General features: G+C 35.9%; 1 protein-coding gene across 4 annotated transcripts in view; it reads right to left on the reverse strand.

Moving 5' to 3' along the window:
• DGLUCY (D-glutamate cyclase) overlaps positions 1 to 15,718 on the reverse strand; it is a 48,002-nt gene that overhangs the window by 17,432 nt on the left and 14,852 nt on the right. For 2 of the 4 annotated variants that reach the window (XM_083863124.1, XM_083863125.1), the window contains exons 2-7: positions 11,654 to 11,729; positions 8,279 to 8,390; positions 5,347 to 5,500; positions 4,457 to 4,655; positions 2,706 to 2,856; positions 1,236 to 1,358 (exon numbers count right to left, since the gene is read on the reverse strand). In XM_083863124.1, the coding sequence (XP_083719250.1) occupies positions 1,236 to 1,358; positions 2,706 to 2,856; positions 4,457 to 4,655; positions 5,347 to 5,500; positions 8,279 to 8,381 (730 nt within the window). In that variant the 5' untranslated portion in view covers positions 8,382 to 8,390; positions 11,654 to 11,729. Of the gene's footprint in view, positions 1 to 1,235; positions 1,359 to 2,705; positions 2,857 to 4,456; positions 4,656 to 5,346; positions 5,501 to 8,278; positions 8,391 to 9,294; positions 9,389 to 11,653; positions 11,730 to 15,022; positions 15,380 to 15,718 lie in introns of those variants that run through there. The other 2 variants (XM_083863126.1, XM_083863123.1) reach the window with 2 other exon arrangements.

Genomic DNA, 15,718 nt, shown 5'->3' on the forward strand with positions numbered 1-15,718 from the left:
CAGCTTTTTGTGACAAGCTAGCAGATTCATCTAAAATATGGGTACTGGTGGTATGGCAGATTTTAAACTTCCTAGCTCATAAAGTAGCACAGCAAAATAAAAACTATCCAAATATTTCCTGGAATGCACTAATGATAACTGGTTTTAATATAGAAAATGGAGAAATAAACAAAAGTGAAAGTCTGTTCCAGGCAAGGGCAGGATAGACAGCCACTTGTGCAACAGATTGGAGAGACATTGGCAAAATTTTTCTTTCTTTTCCTTTCAAGAGGGAAAAGAGGAAGATGAATAGGTTTGCTGAAAAATCCAGGAAAGAGTAGGATTTTCAGCATGGATTTGGGACTAGGGAAAAGAGATTGTATGTAAGAAAGAGGAAGAAGACTCCTCTTAGAGCTGAACATATTAGAGCACATGTTGAGAGAAGTTCAGGTAAGCATCTATAAGAAACCACAGGAATCCTGCATGGAGAGAAGGACAAAGCAGATGACCTCCCAGGGTTCTCCCAAACATATTGCCTATGATTATTATGCTTCTTTTTTCAGTAAGAATGAAAATACAGTATTTCATTCCACACTATTGACTTAGAGAAGTACATAATACCGTTCCTATGGTTTTGTTGTATTTTCTTGCCCTTTGTGCTCATGCCTGCATAAATGACTGCACACAGTGCACAAACACTGTGCAGAAGAAAAAGTTTCATTATGTGTCACATTTACTTAATTTTGGAGAAACTAAAAGCTCAACATTCTCCATGAGACACTTAAGAACCCTTTTCCATGTCAATCAATTTGCTAGCTCTTGACAACATTTTGGAAAGCTTTCTGGCTTCTCTCTTTTTTTCCCTTCTCTTTTTTTTCTGTTTCCTTTAGTATTGCTTTACTTCAATGTAGTACAAAATGATATTTTAAAAGGAAGAAACTTAAAAATTACTGCCTTTAAACTTCTTGTTTCTTATAATGCTTAAAAAGATGTTTTGATGTTACCAGAGCTGTAGATTTAAAGGTTTAAAATACACAAAAGTGGTGAAATTTCAGTAAGAATTTTCTTTAAAGTAGACCTGTATTTCACAACAAAAACTCTCCTGCCAAAGGCTTTTTTGTTGTTGTTTGGGATGGTTTTTATCTTCCCCTAAAATCAAGCCTGCTAATCAGCCTATTCAGTTTTCTTTTTAAAAAACTAAAACAGAGAGAAAAGAGATTGAGGGATAATTTAAAGAGTCTCTAAGCAGCACATACTGCAGTTGATAATTGCTTCTACTCCTGTTACTCCACAAGCCCAAAACACTGGAATATCACCAGGGTGAAGGTCAACTGGATCTCCATAGTCTGGTTTAGAAAGATCTTGTATTCCCAGCAGACCTGGAATTGATCAAAATGAAATCATGAGTGATTCTAATTAAGCAGTAATACTGCAAAGCTGGGGGGTGGACCCCAAACATCATTCATTTAGTTTGCTTTTGAGTGCATATCCTCCTGAGCTAACTTGATTTCCCTTTTTCATACTCGCTAACACCAGTAAAAATGTATTTACCTTATGCTTGCAACAAAATGCAAGTTAGACATCTATGCTGAATTTCCAAGATAATATAAATCTTCTGGATCAACAGAAGAATTCTATTCGTAGCACTGGCAACCAGGAATAAATGATTGCAATGCAAAATGAGTTCTTTCTAGAACACATTTTCTACTGTGTTAACTTCCTACATTCTTTAGCTAGAGAAATGATCAATCTCTCTTTTCCTCTCTGTCTTAGATAAATACATCTCACTCTTAGCTGCCTTTCAGTAAATTGTGTTCTGCTTTATTCTAACACCTACTTGTAATAATCTGGGTCATTCTAAGCACTTGTTATCTTCCCTTGGTTTTAAATTATTCAGATGCTTTAATATACCACTGTCTTTTCTGAAATTAATTTATATAATCTATATATATGATAATTTATTCTTTTATAATGATTTATTACTGATTTGTCAGGCTTAAGTACTCAAATATCTTACTCTACTATGTTACTGGAGCGTTGTGTTAACCAATGTGTATGTAGCCCATGATTACCAAACTTCTGACAGCAGGGGGGGAATGATTGCAACTTATCTTCATATTACAGGTGTTTGTTTGGTTTTGTTATTTTTCAAACATCCTCCTGTCTTTGTTTTTTTTTTTTCATTTTTTTTTCAAACTAGATTTTAAAATAATCTTGTCATATTTCTATTAATTTTTTCTTAAGTGTTGTGCTCATTGTACATTATTCCTGTATTTTTAAAAATAATGCAGTATTTACTTTCATATTCAACCCCTAAGACAAAAAATGCATCCACACATTCTTCTTCCCATGCTGTCAGTCACTGCTATCCTGTCACTGGAATCTTTGACAGCAAGAAATTATTCACATATAAATGAAACTGCACACATTTCAGAAAAATGTGATTACACTTTTTACCAAAACCACCCTTGCCAGATAACTTATCTACGTCCAACAGTAGATTTCATCTTTTATCTATGAAATCTGTGTGTTCAGCTCACTCAAAGCTTTTTTTTTTTTTTTTCTTTCTTCCCTTTTCCTTTTCCTTTTATATTCAGGTTTGTCACCATTAGAAAGGATTCAAACAGATTCAGTGGTGCAGGTATTTCAGTCCTACCACTTCCCATGCTTTTCCCCTTCATATTTACACTCAGGTGCATGCAGAGTGAGAAATCAAAAGCACTGACCAGGGTCACCTATGTGAATTGGTGCTCCATGGGCTTCTTTTAATTCAGATGTTGCTAGCACAGCTGCTTCCAGCTTGTTTTCAGGAATAGGTCTCATTGTGACGACTAAGTTGCAGTGAAACATAGAAATGCCGTAGCAAGGCACAGATGTCTGGCAGTCCAAAAGAATCCAGTGTTAGCAGGAATATTGAATAATACTTCTAAAATATTAGAATAAATAAATCTAAATCTTAGTGCTGTACCTGAGTTTAGAAGGCTGCATTCTAACATTCATTTTAAATACTTTTGAAAAAAATTCTAAGCATCCTGTATTTTTTCCCTTTAAAATTCCATCATTTAGCTCCATCATACAGATCACTAAAATTTTCAACTTAATGCATTCCTTGTTTTGGTGTACACAGCTAGATGAGCTCAGTGTATGTTGAATATTGTCAGAAAACAATGATGTGTTCCCTCTACAAAAGGTGAAAAAGCTAATAGAAAACTATGGCACAGCTACAAATCTACTTGGACTGAATCTACCCTCTGTACTTGAATACAGTGCCCTGTAACATGTCAGGGTCAGCAGCTGCTGATGGCAGTACCCACTTGTACAGAAGCTGCATGACAGTTCCATACAAATCTTTCATGCTTCTACAAAAGCTCTATGGAATTCATCATCCTCACCAACTGGGAGGCTGAGGCACCTTTTTTTATTCAGAAATAAAGCAGGTCAGCTTTTTAGGAAAAAATATCAGATATCTGAATTGCAGTTGAACATAAACAAGACATCCAGAGAGCTAGAGCTGTCTAGAAAATGTTCATTTAAAGCCTTTATAATGATAATAATAATCACACCTGTCACTGAAGAAACACACCGTGCAGTTCTTCACAGCATTAATGTGCTATAAACTATAAAATTTTCCTAATTCTGAAATGCTGGAAGCAGGTAGATAGTTGTATTTTTTTTCTTTAAGCTTGGTAGAAGGACTCACATATGAGATACGTTTGCACCTCCATTTTGACCAGGAGCATAGTATAGATTGTTGAAAACAACAATAACCTTTCTCCAGCAGTGCAGCATCTGAACTAAATTAAAAAGGCATGGAGATGTGTACTTCAATGTCCTCAGTATTAAAGGGTTTATTTACTGGAACCAGAATTATTCTAAGACTTCTGTTACCATTAAAATGTACACCATGAATGTTTTGAACACAGTTGTAATTTTCAGGGCTGTGGTAGACACCTCAAGTCTTTGGGAACATGTTCTGGCCCATAGGCCTGGGTTTGTAGTAAATGTGCAGTTTAAAGGCTCTACTGTCACAGGAAAAATCCAGAACGTAGTTGTCAAGCAGAAGAAACTGCTATTGTCATGGTTTATAAAAGGAATAGTCCAACTGCAAGCAGCAGCTGGAGTGAAGAGCAGGACACATGTGAAGACATGGTCAGAACAGTGCATGGATCATTGGGTGAAAGAGAGAGGGCAAACCAGAACCGAATCCCAATGAAATGGCTGCCACAGGAAACGGGGAAAGCTTTGTAATGAAAAATGAATACAAAAGGAGATTGGCCTTACACTGAACTGAGGCTGGGAATATTTTACCCTCTATCTTCATGTGCTCAGCACTAGAACATGCCTTAAGTTGCTGTGGAGGTAGAGGAAAAATGTTCCAATTGGAACAATAGGTATATGCATCTAATATGAATATGGGCAAAACTCACAGGCAAAATTACAACAAAGATTATGTGTGTGTGTATGTGTATATACTTACTTTGTACATGCTCACATTACATTTTTGCTCAACATTTCTGATAGGAATGCCAGCTTTTTGGACTGCTTTTTCAAAAGAGAAGCTGCAGCCTAAATAAAAAGTCACCATGTCCTTGAGTTGTTCAGAATACTCCTTAAGGCTTTTCAGTGATTCAGTACAAGCTCCATGCTCATATTTTCTGTACTGTAGACAGTCAGTTCTAGTGAAATAAGAAATAAGAAGTTATCACAGCTTTGTAGCATTTTTTGAAAACAAGGTGAATTGGTTGAATTGACATAAACCCAGTGTGAAACCGCAAGATACAGCTTGCTTTATCCATTTCATTCTTTCTGACTAATAATGAAACAAACAGAGGCAAAAACCCAGAACATCTCATTCTGCACAAAACCGAGCTGTCAGACAGAATGTTAGACTTTGAGATTTTTAGGTTTTATAGGTAAAGGCCCCTTATACATATCTTGTCTCAGGCTTTCAAAAATTAGAAAGCTGGTTTAAACTTTGTTTTTAGTGTTTACCACAGGAGTACATCTTTCAAATTTCAGAGACTCTACAAGTATGCAGACACCATGGCCATGTTTCTAGTAAATAAAACAAACATAAAACCCTATTATTGAATTCTGCAGGCTCAGACTGCAAAATATTTTCAAATTACACAAAAATTCACTTTTGGATTAAGATAAACACTTGTAATACTAATAATTATCATAACATGTGGGTCAAGAACAAGATAATCAAGCAGTTATACATGGTTTTCACTTAAAGGTATAACTCCAAGAAAAGAATGTTGTTCAAAATATTCAACAGTGTAACCAGGCTGTTTCCTCAAATCCTTCTAATCACCACCAGCATTCACTTCATAATACTGGCCAGCAGAGTTGGTCTGTAGTTACCTGATATCAGAATCACTACTCAGGGAAGGACATTTCCAGTCACCTGGTTGACTTCTGTACAGCAGTGGGAGGGGTCCATCATTTGCATGGCAGAACTTCTCAAAGTCATCAGCCAGGGACTTGTGCAAAATCACAACATTGGCCTGTTTATAGCCTTAAATTGTGGAAGGTAGGAATGGCTGGTTATTAATTCAGCTTTTTGGTTGTGAAACAATAACTTTTCTGTATGAATTTCTTTACATGGTTTATAAAAATTACCTGAAGGAAATTTTTGATTCAGAACTTTGTAATTAGATCAAACTTCTTGAAATGTTTTAAAAATCACAGCTAGGCCTATTCTATATGTGAAGTCATTTACAGCTAAGACAGTTGGCAGATATGGGTAGTAGCAGAATATGAAGACACCATTTCTATTAATTTATATATAAACATAATTTCTTGTCTAACTGGGGACATTAGTCTTCTGTAGGAAAATGCTTTATCTGCAAATGTTAACTCAGAGCTAAAGAAAGGCTATCACATACCACACATTCACAATTATTTTTCAACACACCAAGATATAAATCAATCCAAGAGTAAACTGGTATGTTGATGTTCGCAACACATTCTTTAAAATTTCTTGGCTAGGGAATTTTAATGTGAGCTGCAATTAAACAGATATGATTACAACTCAGGAATAAACTCTTGACTGTCCACTGAATCTCAGTAATATCTAATTAAAATTCTAATTTAATTTCTAACTAAAAAAAACCCTAAAATAAACAGAACTGCTACACTTTCTTCACTTGGAAACAGCTTTGATTTAAAAAGATGTTGACTACTACTATGAAATAGCTGCTAAAAACATTAACATTTTTGCAATGAGTACCACTGAAAAAAGGTCCCATTCATTTATTTAGCAAAAATTTATTTTCTTAACAGTAGTAGTTAATACCAATGCCATTTAAACTTTCCTGCATGGAAATATCAACTGTTCAAATAATGGGGGGAAATTTGGAGTACAACTGGTCTGAGGTGTATAAACCCAGCAATTATCAATCCCTAAATTCTGTACCGATACTCTCTTGAAGAGTTATTACTGTCTGATATCAGGCAGGTGAGTAGGAGGCTGCACAGCAGCACTCACTTTCTTAAATACTGCAGTAGTCTGTCATCAAAGAGGCAATAATTTAGTTGAAATCAATGAGCTGCCTTCAAAGGCTGTAGAAAATGAGCCAAATCTTACTCTTGACCAAAGCTAACAAAGAAATCCAAAGAGAATTCTGTTCCTGATGGAAAAATGCAAAGCAAAGGCTGAGGTAAGCATGTATTTGCATACTGAATTTGTCCACAAACTGCTCTGTGGGAGGAGTCAGCACAAAAATTCATTTTATAACTAGCAAAATTACTAAATACAGTAAGATATTCTTGCTAAATACAGAAAGATATTTTTGCTAAATAAACATACTGCATTTACCACTGAATAAAATACTAAATTTGGTTACCCCTCAATTTCATTCCCTGCCATCCATGAGAAATCCCCAGGCACTTTCTGCTTTGCTGGTTATATTAATGAGTTCTTAAAATTATGGGTTTAGTCAGGGCATTCAACTGACAACACTGAATTTCACATACTAGTTACAGATGACAGGCTGAATCTTCAGGCAAATACTTGATAAACTCGGGAAGCTTCATTATAACACTTGGAGAACTTTATTGCTCCTCCTGATAGCTATCCTTACTTTTTGTATACATGAAACTCATATCTCCTGATGGATTCACTTGCATTATGAAGCCATCATTACGAATGTGTTCACAAGCAATGCTAGTGGAGTCGGATGTGCTGACCAACCCAGGCATTAATTCAACACACTCATGCTCCATTTCAGAGAAGTTTAGAAAGAGTTTTTAATTTCTATGGCAAATGACAATGAGGACAGTAAGAAAGAACTGGATAACAACAACATAGGACAATTTGTTATAATGGTTCTTTTTTGTATAATGAAAATGTTTGTTCATGAACTTGTTTTGTATGTCAACAATACGTCTAAAAGTATTAGAACTAATACATTTAAAACTATTGCAGCAAAAAATTAACTTAAAAAATCAGCTGGGGCAAACTGCAAATTATTAACATTATAAAATGTCTTCCATTAGTATTTTTCAACTTAGAAACTGATAGAACAGAACACCACAATTTCAAGACTCATTACAGTTCTACAAAATGACCTTTAACGTTTTTTTATAGTAGTGATACCATTGTATACACAGCTTTGTCAATCAGCTATTTGCCATGGTATTTTTGTTTATGTTATTTTTTGAAGTTGATCAGAACCATGACAGATTTCTCTGCTTCTGTAAAAGTCCAGCTAGGAGAGGCAAGACCGAAATCAATCTTCCAGAATGCATTCAGTTAACTGAGTATAAAACTAATTTTTCCCTCCCCCTTATAATTCCTAGTCTTGCCGACTCAGTAATCTTCACCTTCTCAACAAATGACGCAGAAAACCACCTGTAACTTTGTGTCACTAATTGTTCCCCAAAGAATATTTGATGTGCTAAGTAAAACAAGGTCTCTGTGAAGAATATAGTAGATCATCTTAGAAATGTGATAATATCATGCAAAAAACCCCAGATTTGGTTAAAGATTTTTCAAATATTTCCTGCATCTATCATTTCTCAACGACAGCTGGAAGCTGAGGGATGCACTACAAACACTGGAAACAAAATCCAGGTACATTAGTCAGGTAGGATGGTGTATTTTCTCTGATATATCTTTATGATTTAAAAAATAGAGTCAGATGCTTACAATGTGATTTCAAAAACACCCAAGAACATAACATTTTCTTCTGTTTTAGTTTGGTGCTTTTGACACTGCTTCAATCCTTTACAAACAAAACCCCACATAGTTATGAATCTAAATTGGAATCACTTTGCACAAAGGTTTACTTACCTTCTGCCATTCCTGAAGTATTACTAATACTGAGTCTATTGCATCGAATTATTCTTCTTAGCACATGGGGAAGGAGAGATTTCAAGCCTCCTGTCAAAAGCATCTCTTCATCCTTAACAGAAAGATAATTATAAATTTAAACACAAAGCACTTCTTTTTTTAATTTTTTTTCCCCCCATTTTAAATTCTGATTTTCTGGAGAACTTAGCTTACATTTCCTCCTCATGTTCCACCAAAGTTATCACTGGGAAATTCTAAGTTGTAACTCAAAAGGGAGATCAAATTCAAAGGGTTATTTCACTGACATTCTATGACTATATGCAAACTGAATCTTTCAACAAATTAGCTGGAGACGTGCACTTTAACATTTGGCATAAACCGCAAAATTTTGCTGCCCTATAAGGTAAGAAACATTTCTTTCCTCCCGGATAAATATTAATTTTCTACAGTATTCAGTTTTCCAATAGTCATCGTAACTTCAAAATTGCAAAAGCACAAGGGGATTACCCTACTAGGGTATAGCCTATAATATTACTTCTCTGATCAAAATACTTTTAGATAATTAGCAAGGCAACCTTGTGGTAAAGAGAGAACTATATTCAGAAAATGTCACTGCAACACATTTCACATGTATTATGGTTTTCAAATATTGATTATGCAGAAGTGAATACTCCTGTGGCTATTTTTCCACTGGGAAAGCACACAGAAAGATGTTTAAGTCCCTTGTCACACAGTCTGGAGTAGGTACAGAAATAAGTTTCCTAATTACAATCAATATCTGCCTCTTTTTACTTCTTTTGAAGATTTAAAATATCATTTTTCTGTAACCCTGACAAAGTTTACACAAAGCTTTTCTCTCAACCTGAACTACTAATAACAAAAAAGGGTTTATTACATCACTAATAGGAAAAAGAGTTAAGTCTGGCTAAAATAATAACTCAGCTGCATATGATTTTAATCTTAGTCACTTTTAGGTAAAGAAACTGAACTATCCTCCAATTAACCAAATTACCAACCTCCAAGTTTTTCTTTAATTCAGAACAAGCCATTCTTGATGTCATTCAAAAGAAGTAATAAATATGAGAGAAGCTGTGCTGCTCTTTTTAAAAGTTGCTACTAAATTAATATATAATGAGATGTTAAACCCTTCTAGCAAAAGTTAACTTTTCTGTTAAAGGTCCACAGTTTTCTTCTGTAACTATGATAGTACAAAGTTTCACTCTCACAACTGGAGAGCAGAGTGGAATAGTATGAAAATTTATATGTCAGAGCAATCATTCTGTAATTAATTTGAAGAGTAGTGATATGTTTTGACTGAAATGATACTTTTATCCTAGTCTGTCCAAAATGTTTCCCAGAGTTTGCAGAGCTCTGAAAGGTTAAGTTGGGCAGACTGAATTTAGAGTAAACTTTGTATTTATTTTTAATTCTGAAATCTTTATATAATACTGTCAGCCAAAAGAAAACAGTCTTTTTTTATGAACTGCAGCTTACTACATTCTAGCTCTTCTTTACTGCTTTTACATTATCACTCTGTATGCTGTACAAAAATAGTCTTCATTACAAAATCATGAAAAATTCCAAACACACACTTAAAAGAAAACAAGAAGTTGGATATAGAGATGTCGCTGAGCACTAATTCAGGCCTATACGTATCAATTTAAGATACACTATTCTTACTGCAAAGAGAATTTCTAACACCACTCTGGAATGATTCATTCAAAAGATTTCAAATTAAATACAATGATTCTAATAAAACATTCCAGATGTATTCATCAGTTTCTTTCAGACAATTTTTCATTATTTCTGAGGATCTTTAAAACTATCTAAATCATCTGTAGGATTGATGCCCTGCTACTGATGAACTACTAGTTTTCTTGGACTTGAAAGACAGTCTGAAGTTTAGAAAACTAGTCTGGAACAAAAGCTGTCTTTAGCTAGGTATTTTGTCACAAATGTCCTGTTCTGATGTTGGGAAAGCTTGATTGTTCTCTCATAAAGTGTGCACCCAGCAGAAGAAATGAAAGTACCCATGAGATTTTATCAGCAAACATTTAGGCCCCTAAAAGTTTTGGTTCATACAACAGCAAGTGACTAACAAGCTACAGGACTACAAATGTCAGTAATGGTGAAATGTCAGCTGTACCTACAGAAGCACTTGGGCCTGTTGCTCCTACTTGTGAATAAATATATACTATTGATGATGACTGGTTAGAAAGTGAATTATTTAAATATTAACTTTGTATAAGCACAGTGCAACAAGACTTACCTTCCTGTGGTGATTTTATATAGTAACAGGAAAAATTCAATTTGATTAACGTTCTGAGTTTTAACTTTAGATCACTATAATTGCTGTAAAATATCTGCAATAGATTGTGCTTTTATTTTGTTTATTAATTACTAAATTTGGATAGACAAAACTGGTGATATGCTCACAGTAAAACACAGTTTTTGCTATATGACTTTCCCATAAATATTTGGAAATGCAGTGTGCTATTTCTCTAAGCTAGGAGGCATAGTCAGGTTTAGACTGCCCAACCATCTCTAGAACTTCCTGAAAAATTCACGGAGCTTTCATGAACATGGTATGTTTGGAATGACTGGGGAAAAGCATGGAGATAATTAGGAGCTTAAAGTATCTTTTCCATTTTTTTCTGCCTAATGAAGTGTACAGATTGACTTCATAGGGGCCCCAAGCAGCACTCTAAACAGTTTGAGACAGTGGTTAATCAGTTAGCAGGATCTGTGCCTTGGCAGAGGTTTCTTGATTCCTTTACACTGTTCTGAGGTAGTTTCAGATAATGATAGTATAAGTATGGGGGATCATGACACAAGTAAAGACAACATGAAGGGTGTTAAAAAAGCCTTAAAAGAAGAGGCTGATAGAGCTTATAAAATGGCTGTTGTGCCTGAGGGAATCCTATGTGCTGTCCTCCCAAAGAGCTCCTAAGATCTGGCTTTCCAGCTTGTTATCTTTAATGGAATGAAAATCTAAAGCAGATCAGATAGAATCCTGTGTAAAGAGCATTTCAAAATCAGGTCATTGCCTGGGTGCATAATGAGAAATTTCATACTTAAAGCACCCAGTCTGAAAAAAGACTTTGTTGTAAGTCATGCTGGTCACATCAGACTCCCTGACTTCCAACACCAACAACCAACATAGCAAAGTTTCATAGCACTGAAGCATCAAATTCCTTCTTGATGAACATTTGTTTGAACATCTGCTTCCACATTAGAAGCACAATGAACACTCTTCTTTTTAGAGTTTCCTTGAAGGTTCAATGTATTTCGTGTCTATCTTGAGTTTTACATACTGACCTTAAATGGATAAGTAATAAAATACATCACTGTCTGAGGCATTAAGATGGCACTTACCTAGTACTGATTTGTGGGCAGTACCATATCCTGAGCTCCCCTTCCAGAGCTTGACAAGGATGATGAAATGTCAAAGCTGGAAAGAGATGAAAATGATGTAGGGAGCTGTGTGATCAGGCAGTTATGACAGTTTGGCTTACGCCAGATCAGTAGTTCAGAATAATGAATCAATTTTTCAGAAACAATACTGTATTGAAATGACATTATATGATGAAGATACATATAAATATGCAAGAAAAACCCTCTCTTTGCATCAACGTGGCAGTCAGGAAGTACAGTTTGGTAAAAGTACAGTACCATTTTGATAAAAGTTCTAAACAGATCTTGGATCTGGCTTTATTTAAGAAGTAACAAAATTGTTAGCTGACATCTTCATTCAGTAAACACTTGTGCAGTACCACTTCAGTGGAATTAAGCAGATACATACTATCTGATTAATTTGGCCCAGATGATTTTCAAAATATCTCATTACCAAGGCAATAAAAATTTTCAAGAAAGCCAGATTTGGAGGGTGAATATTTTTTTTATTAGCAATTGTGATCCCCAGTTGCCATATGAAGCTCTAAGCCATTAAACCTTTCTACATGCTGTTCTCAGAGCACTAGTTGAATACAGGTGACTGAATGCAATGTTATGCTGATCTTTGCTGAGGTGATTGCAACAGGACGGTTCTAAGCCTCATCTTTGTGACTGATTGTAAAGAATATGCTCTACTTCCCTCAAACTCCACAACTCATGCAAGGAAAAAAGCATGTTGAGAGGAAGACACAAAGCAAGAAAAATGTATTACCAGATAAGATTTAAGAAAGAGACTGCCCTGTGTTTCAGATGACTTGCACGATGGACAGAGTAGCCTCCTTGCATCTTCCAGGCTATTTCTTATTTTCTTCCTCTTTGTCTACAGTGTGCCTTTATCTCTGCATCTTTTCCTCCCTGAGCTCAGACTCCTATCTCCATAACTCCAAGCTGGGCTGACCTTTGTAGCACTTGCTTCCTTGGTTTGTCTGACTGCATACCCTGGTAATATGGGAGTTTGGATGCCTTCTCTCCTCTCACTAGCTCTTTTTAATTTAAATACCTGATGTATCTCTCAGTTGTACCTTAACGTCTCAATTTTTAATCTTAAACAAGCTTTTTCTGTTCCTAGTGTGAGACAAAATAGTCTAACATCAAAAATCATAATACGCAATAAATTCACAAATGTTTGCCCAAACTTCCAAGATTTAGACTCCTCTGACCACACCTATACTCATAAGTGAATATATATCTATATCTATATATCCTTTTTAATATTACAGTCAGGCTTGGCTTAAGCATAGTTTTTCTAATTATTTCCTTCTTCATTTCTGACAGTAGAACCACCAACCAACCTTACAAAGTTATGTATCTTAGAAGCTACAGTTTATGAAGTGCTTTTACAACCTGCAGAACATAAGCTCTTTATGGAAAAAGAAGGAAGAGCAGTAAGTGAAACATTTTATATTACCTTAAAGCTTTCAAAATGAAAAAGTGTACCTGTAAATTTCACAGATATTTAAATATGAACATAGATTCTTTACAGGCCCACATTGTAAATTATTCATTACCCAAGAAAATGGAAAAATGTCATTTAAGTGTCAGAGAGATTACACTTTGAGATGCAGTGGGTAGGTCCACACTGCTGTGCTAAACCACACCAGATAAAAACTAATCAAGAAATTATGTAATAACACAAAGGATTAAAACATTCTTCAGAAGTGTCAGTGTGACTACTTTGCCTTCACACATATCAAGTGAATTAATGAAATAGAAGTAAAAAAATAGCATTTCTGTGGTTTCAAAAGTGGAACACATGAGAATACACAGCCTGTAAAAAATATGGGGGTAAGGCTAACAAACAGGTTTGAACACTGCAAAGTAGTTAACACCAATTTCTGGTGTTACGAATTACAGGCCCGTTTCTCCAGTAGCACTAACAGACTAATAAGAATATGGTTTAATGCAGCTTAATCTAGAGACTTGCTTGCGAGGAACCCAAAGACTCTTACAAAATACAACCTTGCATTGCTTATATCACTTTTGTCCTATTTTCAGTTTAAAGTCTGATAATAAGAATGGGTGGTGGCATGTACCCATGGGCCATAAAAGTGCAAGGATCACTACTTAAAATTTCTGGGCAGGGTTTTTTAGATATTGTCACCTTACCCAAAGCTACTGCTGCATGAACAGGAACAGCAGGGTAACCTGAAACATGAGCCAGCTCATGGGCTGCCTTTACCAATACATAATGGAAAGTAATCTAAACTAATTATAATCTAATGAACTCTTTGTGCACTATGCCTTGCCCTAGTATGAATATGGTTACAGAGGCTTGTTAACGTAAACACACTTTAAATGACCTGCTGTTTAATCATCAAGCTGATTTGAAATTCTGCCAGCAGACTTCTGTGAAAAGAACAAGCTTCTCTGAAAATATAGTCCATTTGATTTTCTAACAGGGTTTTCTCAGTTACACTTGTGATCTTTTATTTCAAGAATCAATTAATGATCCTTTTTCTTCCCATCTGCTATGAATCATTTCAAAGCACAGAAGATCTTTGTGTATCATTCTGAAAGGGGAGTGTGTTGTGTATTTTCAGCCAGTAGTTCACCCAGCAAATTATTATTTAACTTTACATTTGAAATATAGGGTATTTGCCTTTGAAGCTTAGGCACCTTTAGATGAAGACTGCAAATAGAAATTCAAATTAGCTTCCTTTACTGCTCTGTCTGCTGCTTAAAGCAGCCAGCCCATACTTGAGACCATGCAGATTATGTCAGGATGAGAAATTGATAGAATCAACGTGTCTTTGATGCAATCTTGTTTATTCACAAAAAAAGGTACACAAGATCTAGTTTCTTTCAGTATATTAAGAGCAAATAACAGAAAGCAATTACCAGTTGCAAAGCAGCCATTTCAGACAGCACCATATGCTTCTGTGACCACTGCATTGGTATTACTTTACACTTAGCTTCTGCTCTGGGACAAAATAAATTGTTTCTCAGGTAGAGAAATATGGGCAGAGACTAGAGAATAGTTCACTTGGGCTCTGCCCTTGCACAGGCACAACCTATGCAAGATCTCAGTCATTTGGGCTTTTTTATCCTGCAAAGGATGAGCCCTCATGACTTCACACACCCTTCCAACCCCTCGGGTCATATCCTAATATCTGCATTCCTGCCTCATTACCTTACAAATACATATGACCAACAAGTTTTAGAACAGACACCTCATTTACATGTCATTTTGGCAAGACACAGTATACACCTAAGAGGAGACTCAAGAAGAAATTCATCAAGATTTAAAACTGCTACATTCATGCCTTGCACTTTGCTAACAGGAATACTCACCAATAGCAAGAAGAGACTGCAGATGATCCACCAAAAGCTGTTTTTGTATAAGATGACAAGAGACACTTATTCAGCTTCAAGAAATTGAAAAAAGCCAAGAGGGCACGAAGATGGTATTTAAATATTGTTTCCCAATCTATGCTGAGCTACAGATCTTTAGAATTGCTCCCCAATTCTTTGTGCTGGGTCCAGATACCAGTTCTCTAGTATCTCTCTTGGCCTCTTCTGGCACCGAGACAGCACAAGAATGCAGGGGGACCTTGCTGCAGGCCACCACTGCCAGCCTCTCCCGAAGCCCTGTGGCAGCACTGGTCAGCTAATACTGCACACAGCAGCCAAGGTGATGGGCATTGGCTGGACAAAAACTCCTAAAGTGAGGGAATTTTTTCTTTCCAGTCTTATTCAGAAGGAAAGAAACTGGAAGTCCATAGGACAAAGTACAGTGACTTGTATTTTGTTGGCAAGGTAGCAGCCACAGGTGCTTGTTTAGATAAGAACATATGTCACCACCTAGGTTACACCCAATCACGTCATGCATGGTCACAGGGCTGATGGGGTGCTCATTCCTACCAAGGAATTCTATCTGAAGGTAAGCAGGTAAGTGATGTTCTGCTACCTACATATTACAAAAATAGAACCATGCTCCCAAAAAAAGGTGTCATGCTCCTGCTATCAGGTCTTTCAGGCTACCTCCAG

The sequence above is a fragment of the Zosterops lateralis genome (genome assembly GCF_965231275.1).
Source record: "Zosterops lateralis genome assembly, chromosome: 6".
NCBI classification, from domain to species: Eukaryota; Metazoa; Chordata; class Aves; order Passeriformes; family Zosteropidae; genus Zosterops; species Zosterops lateralis.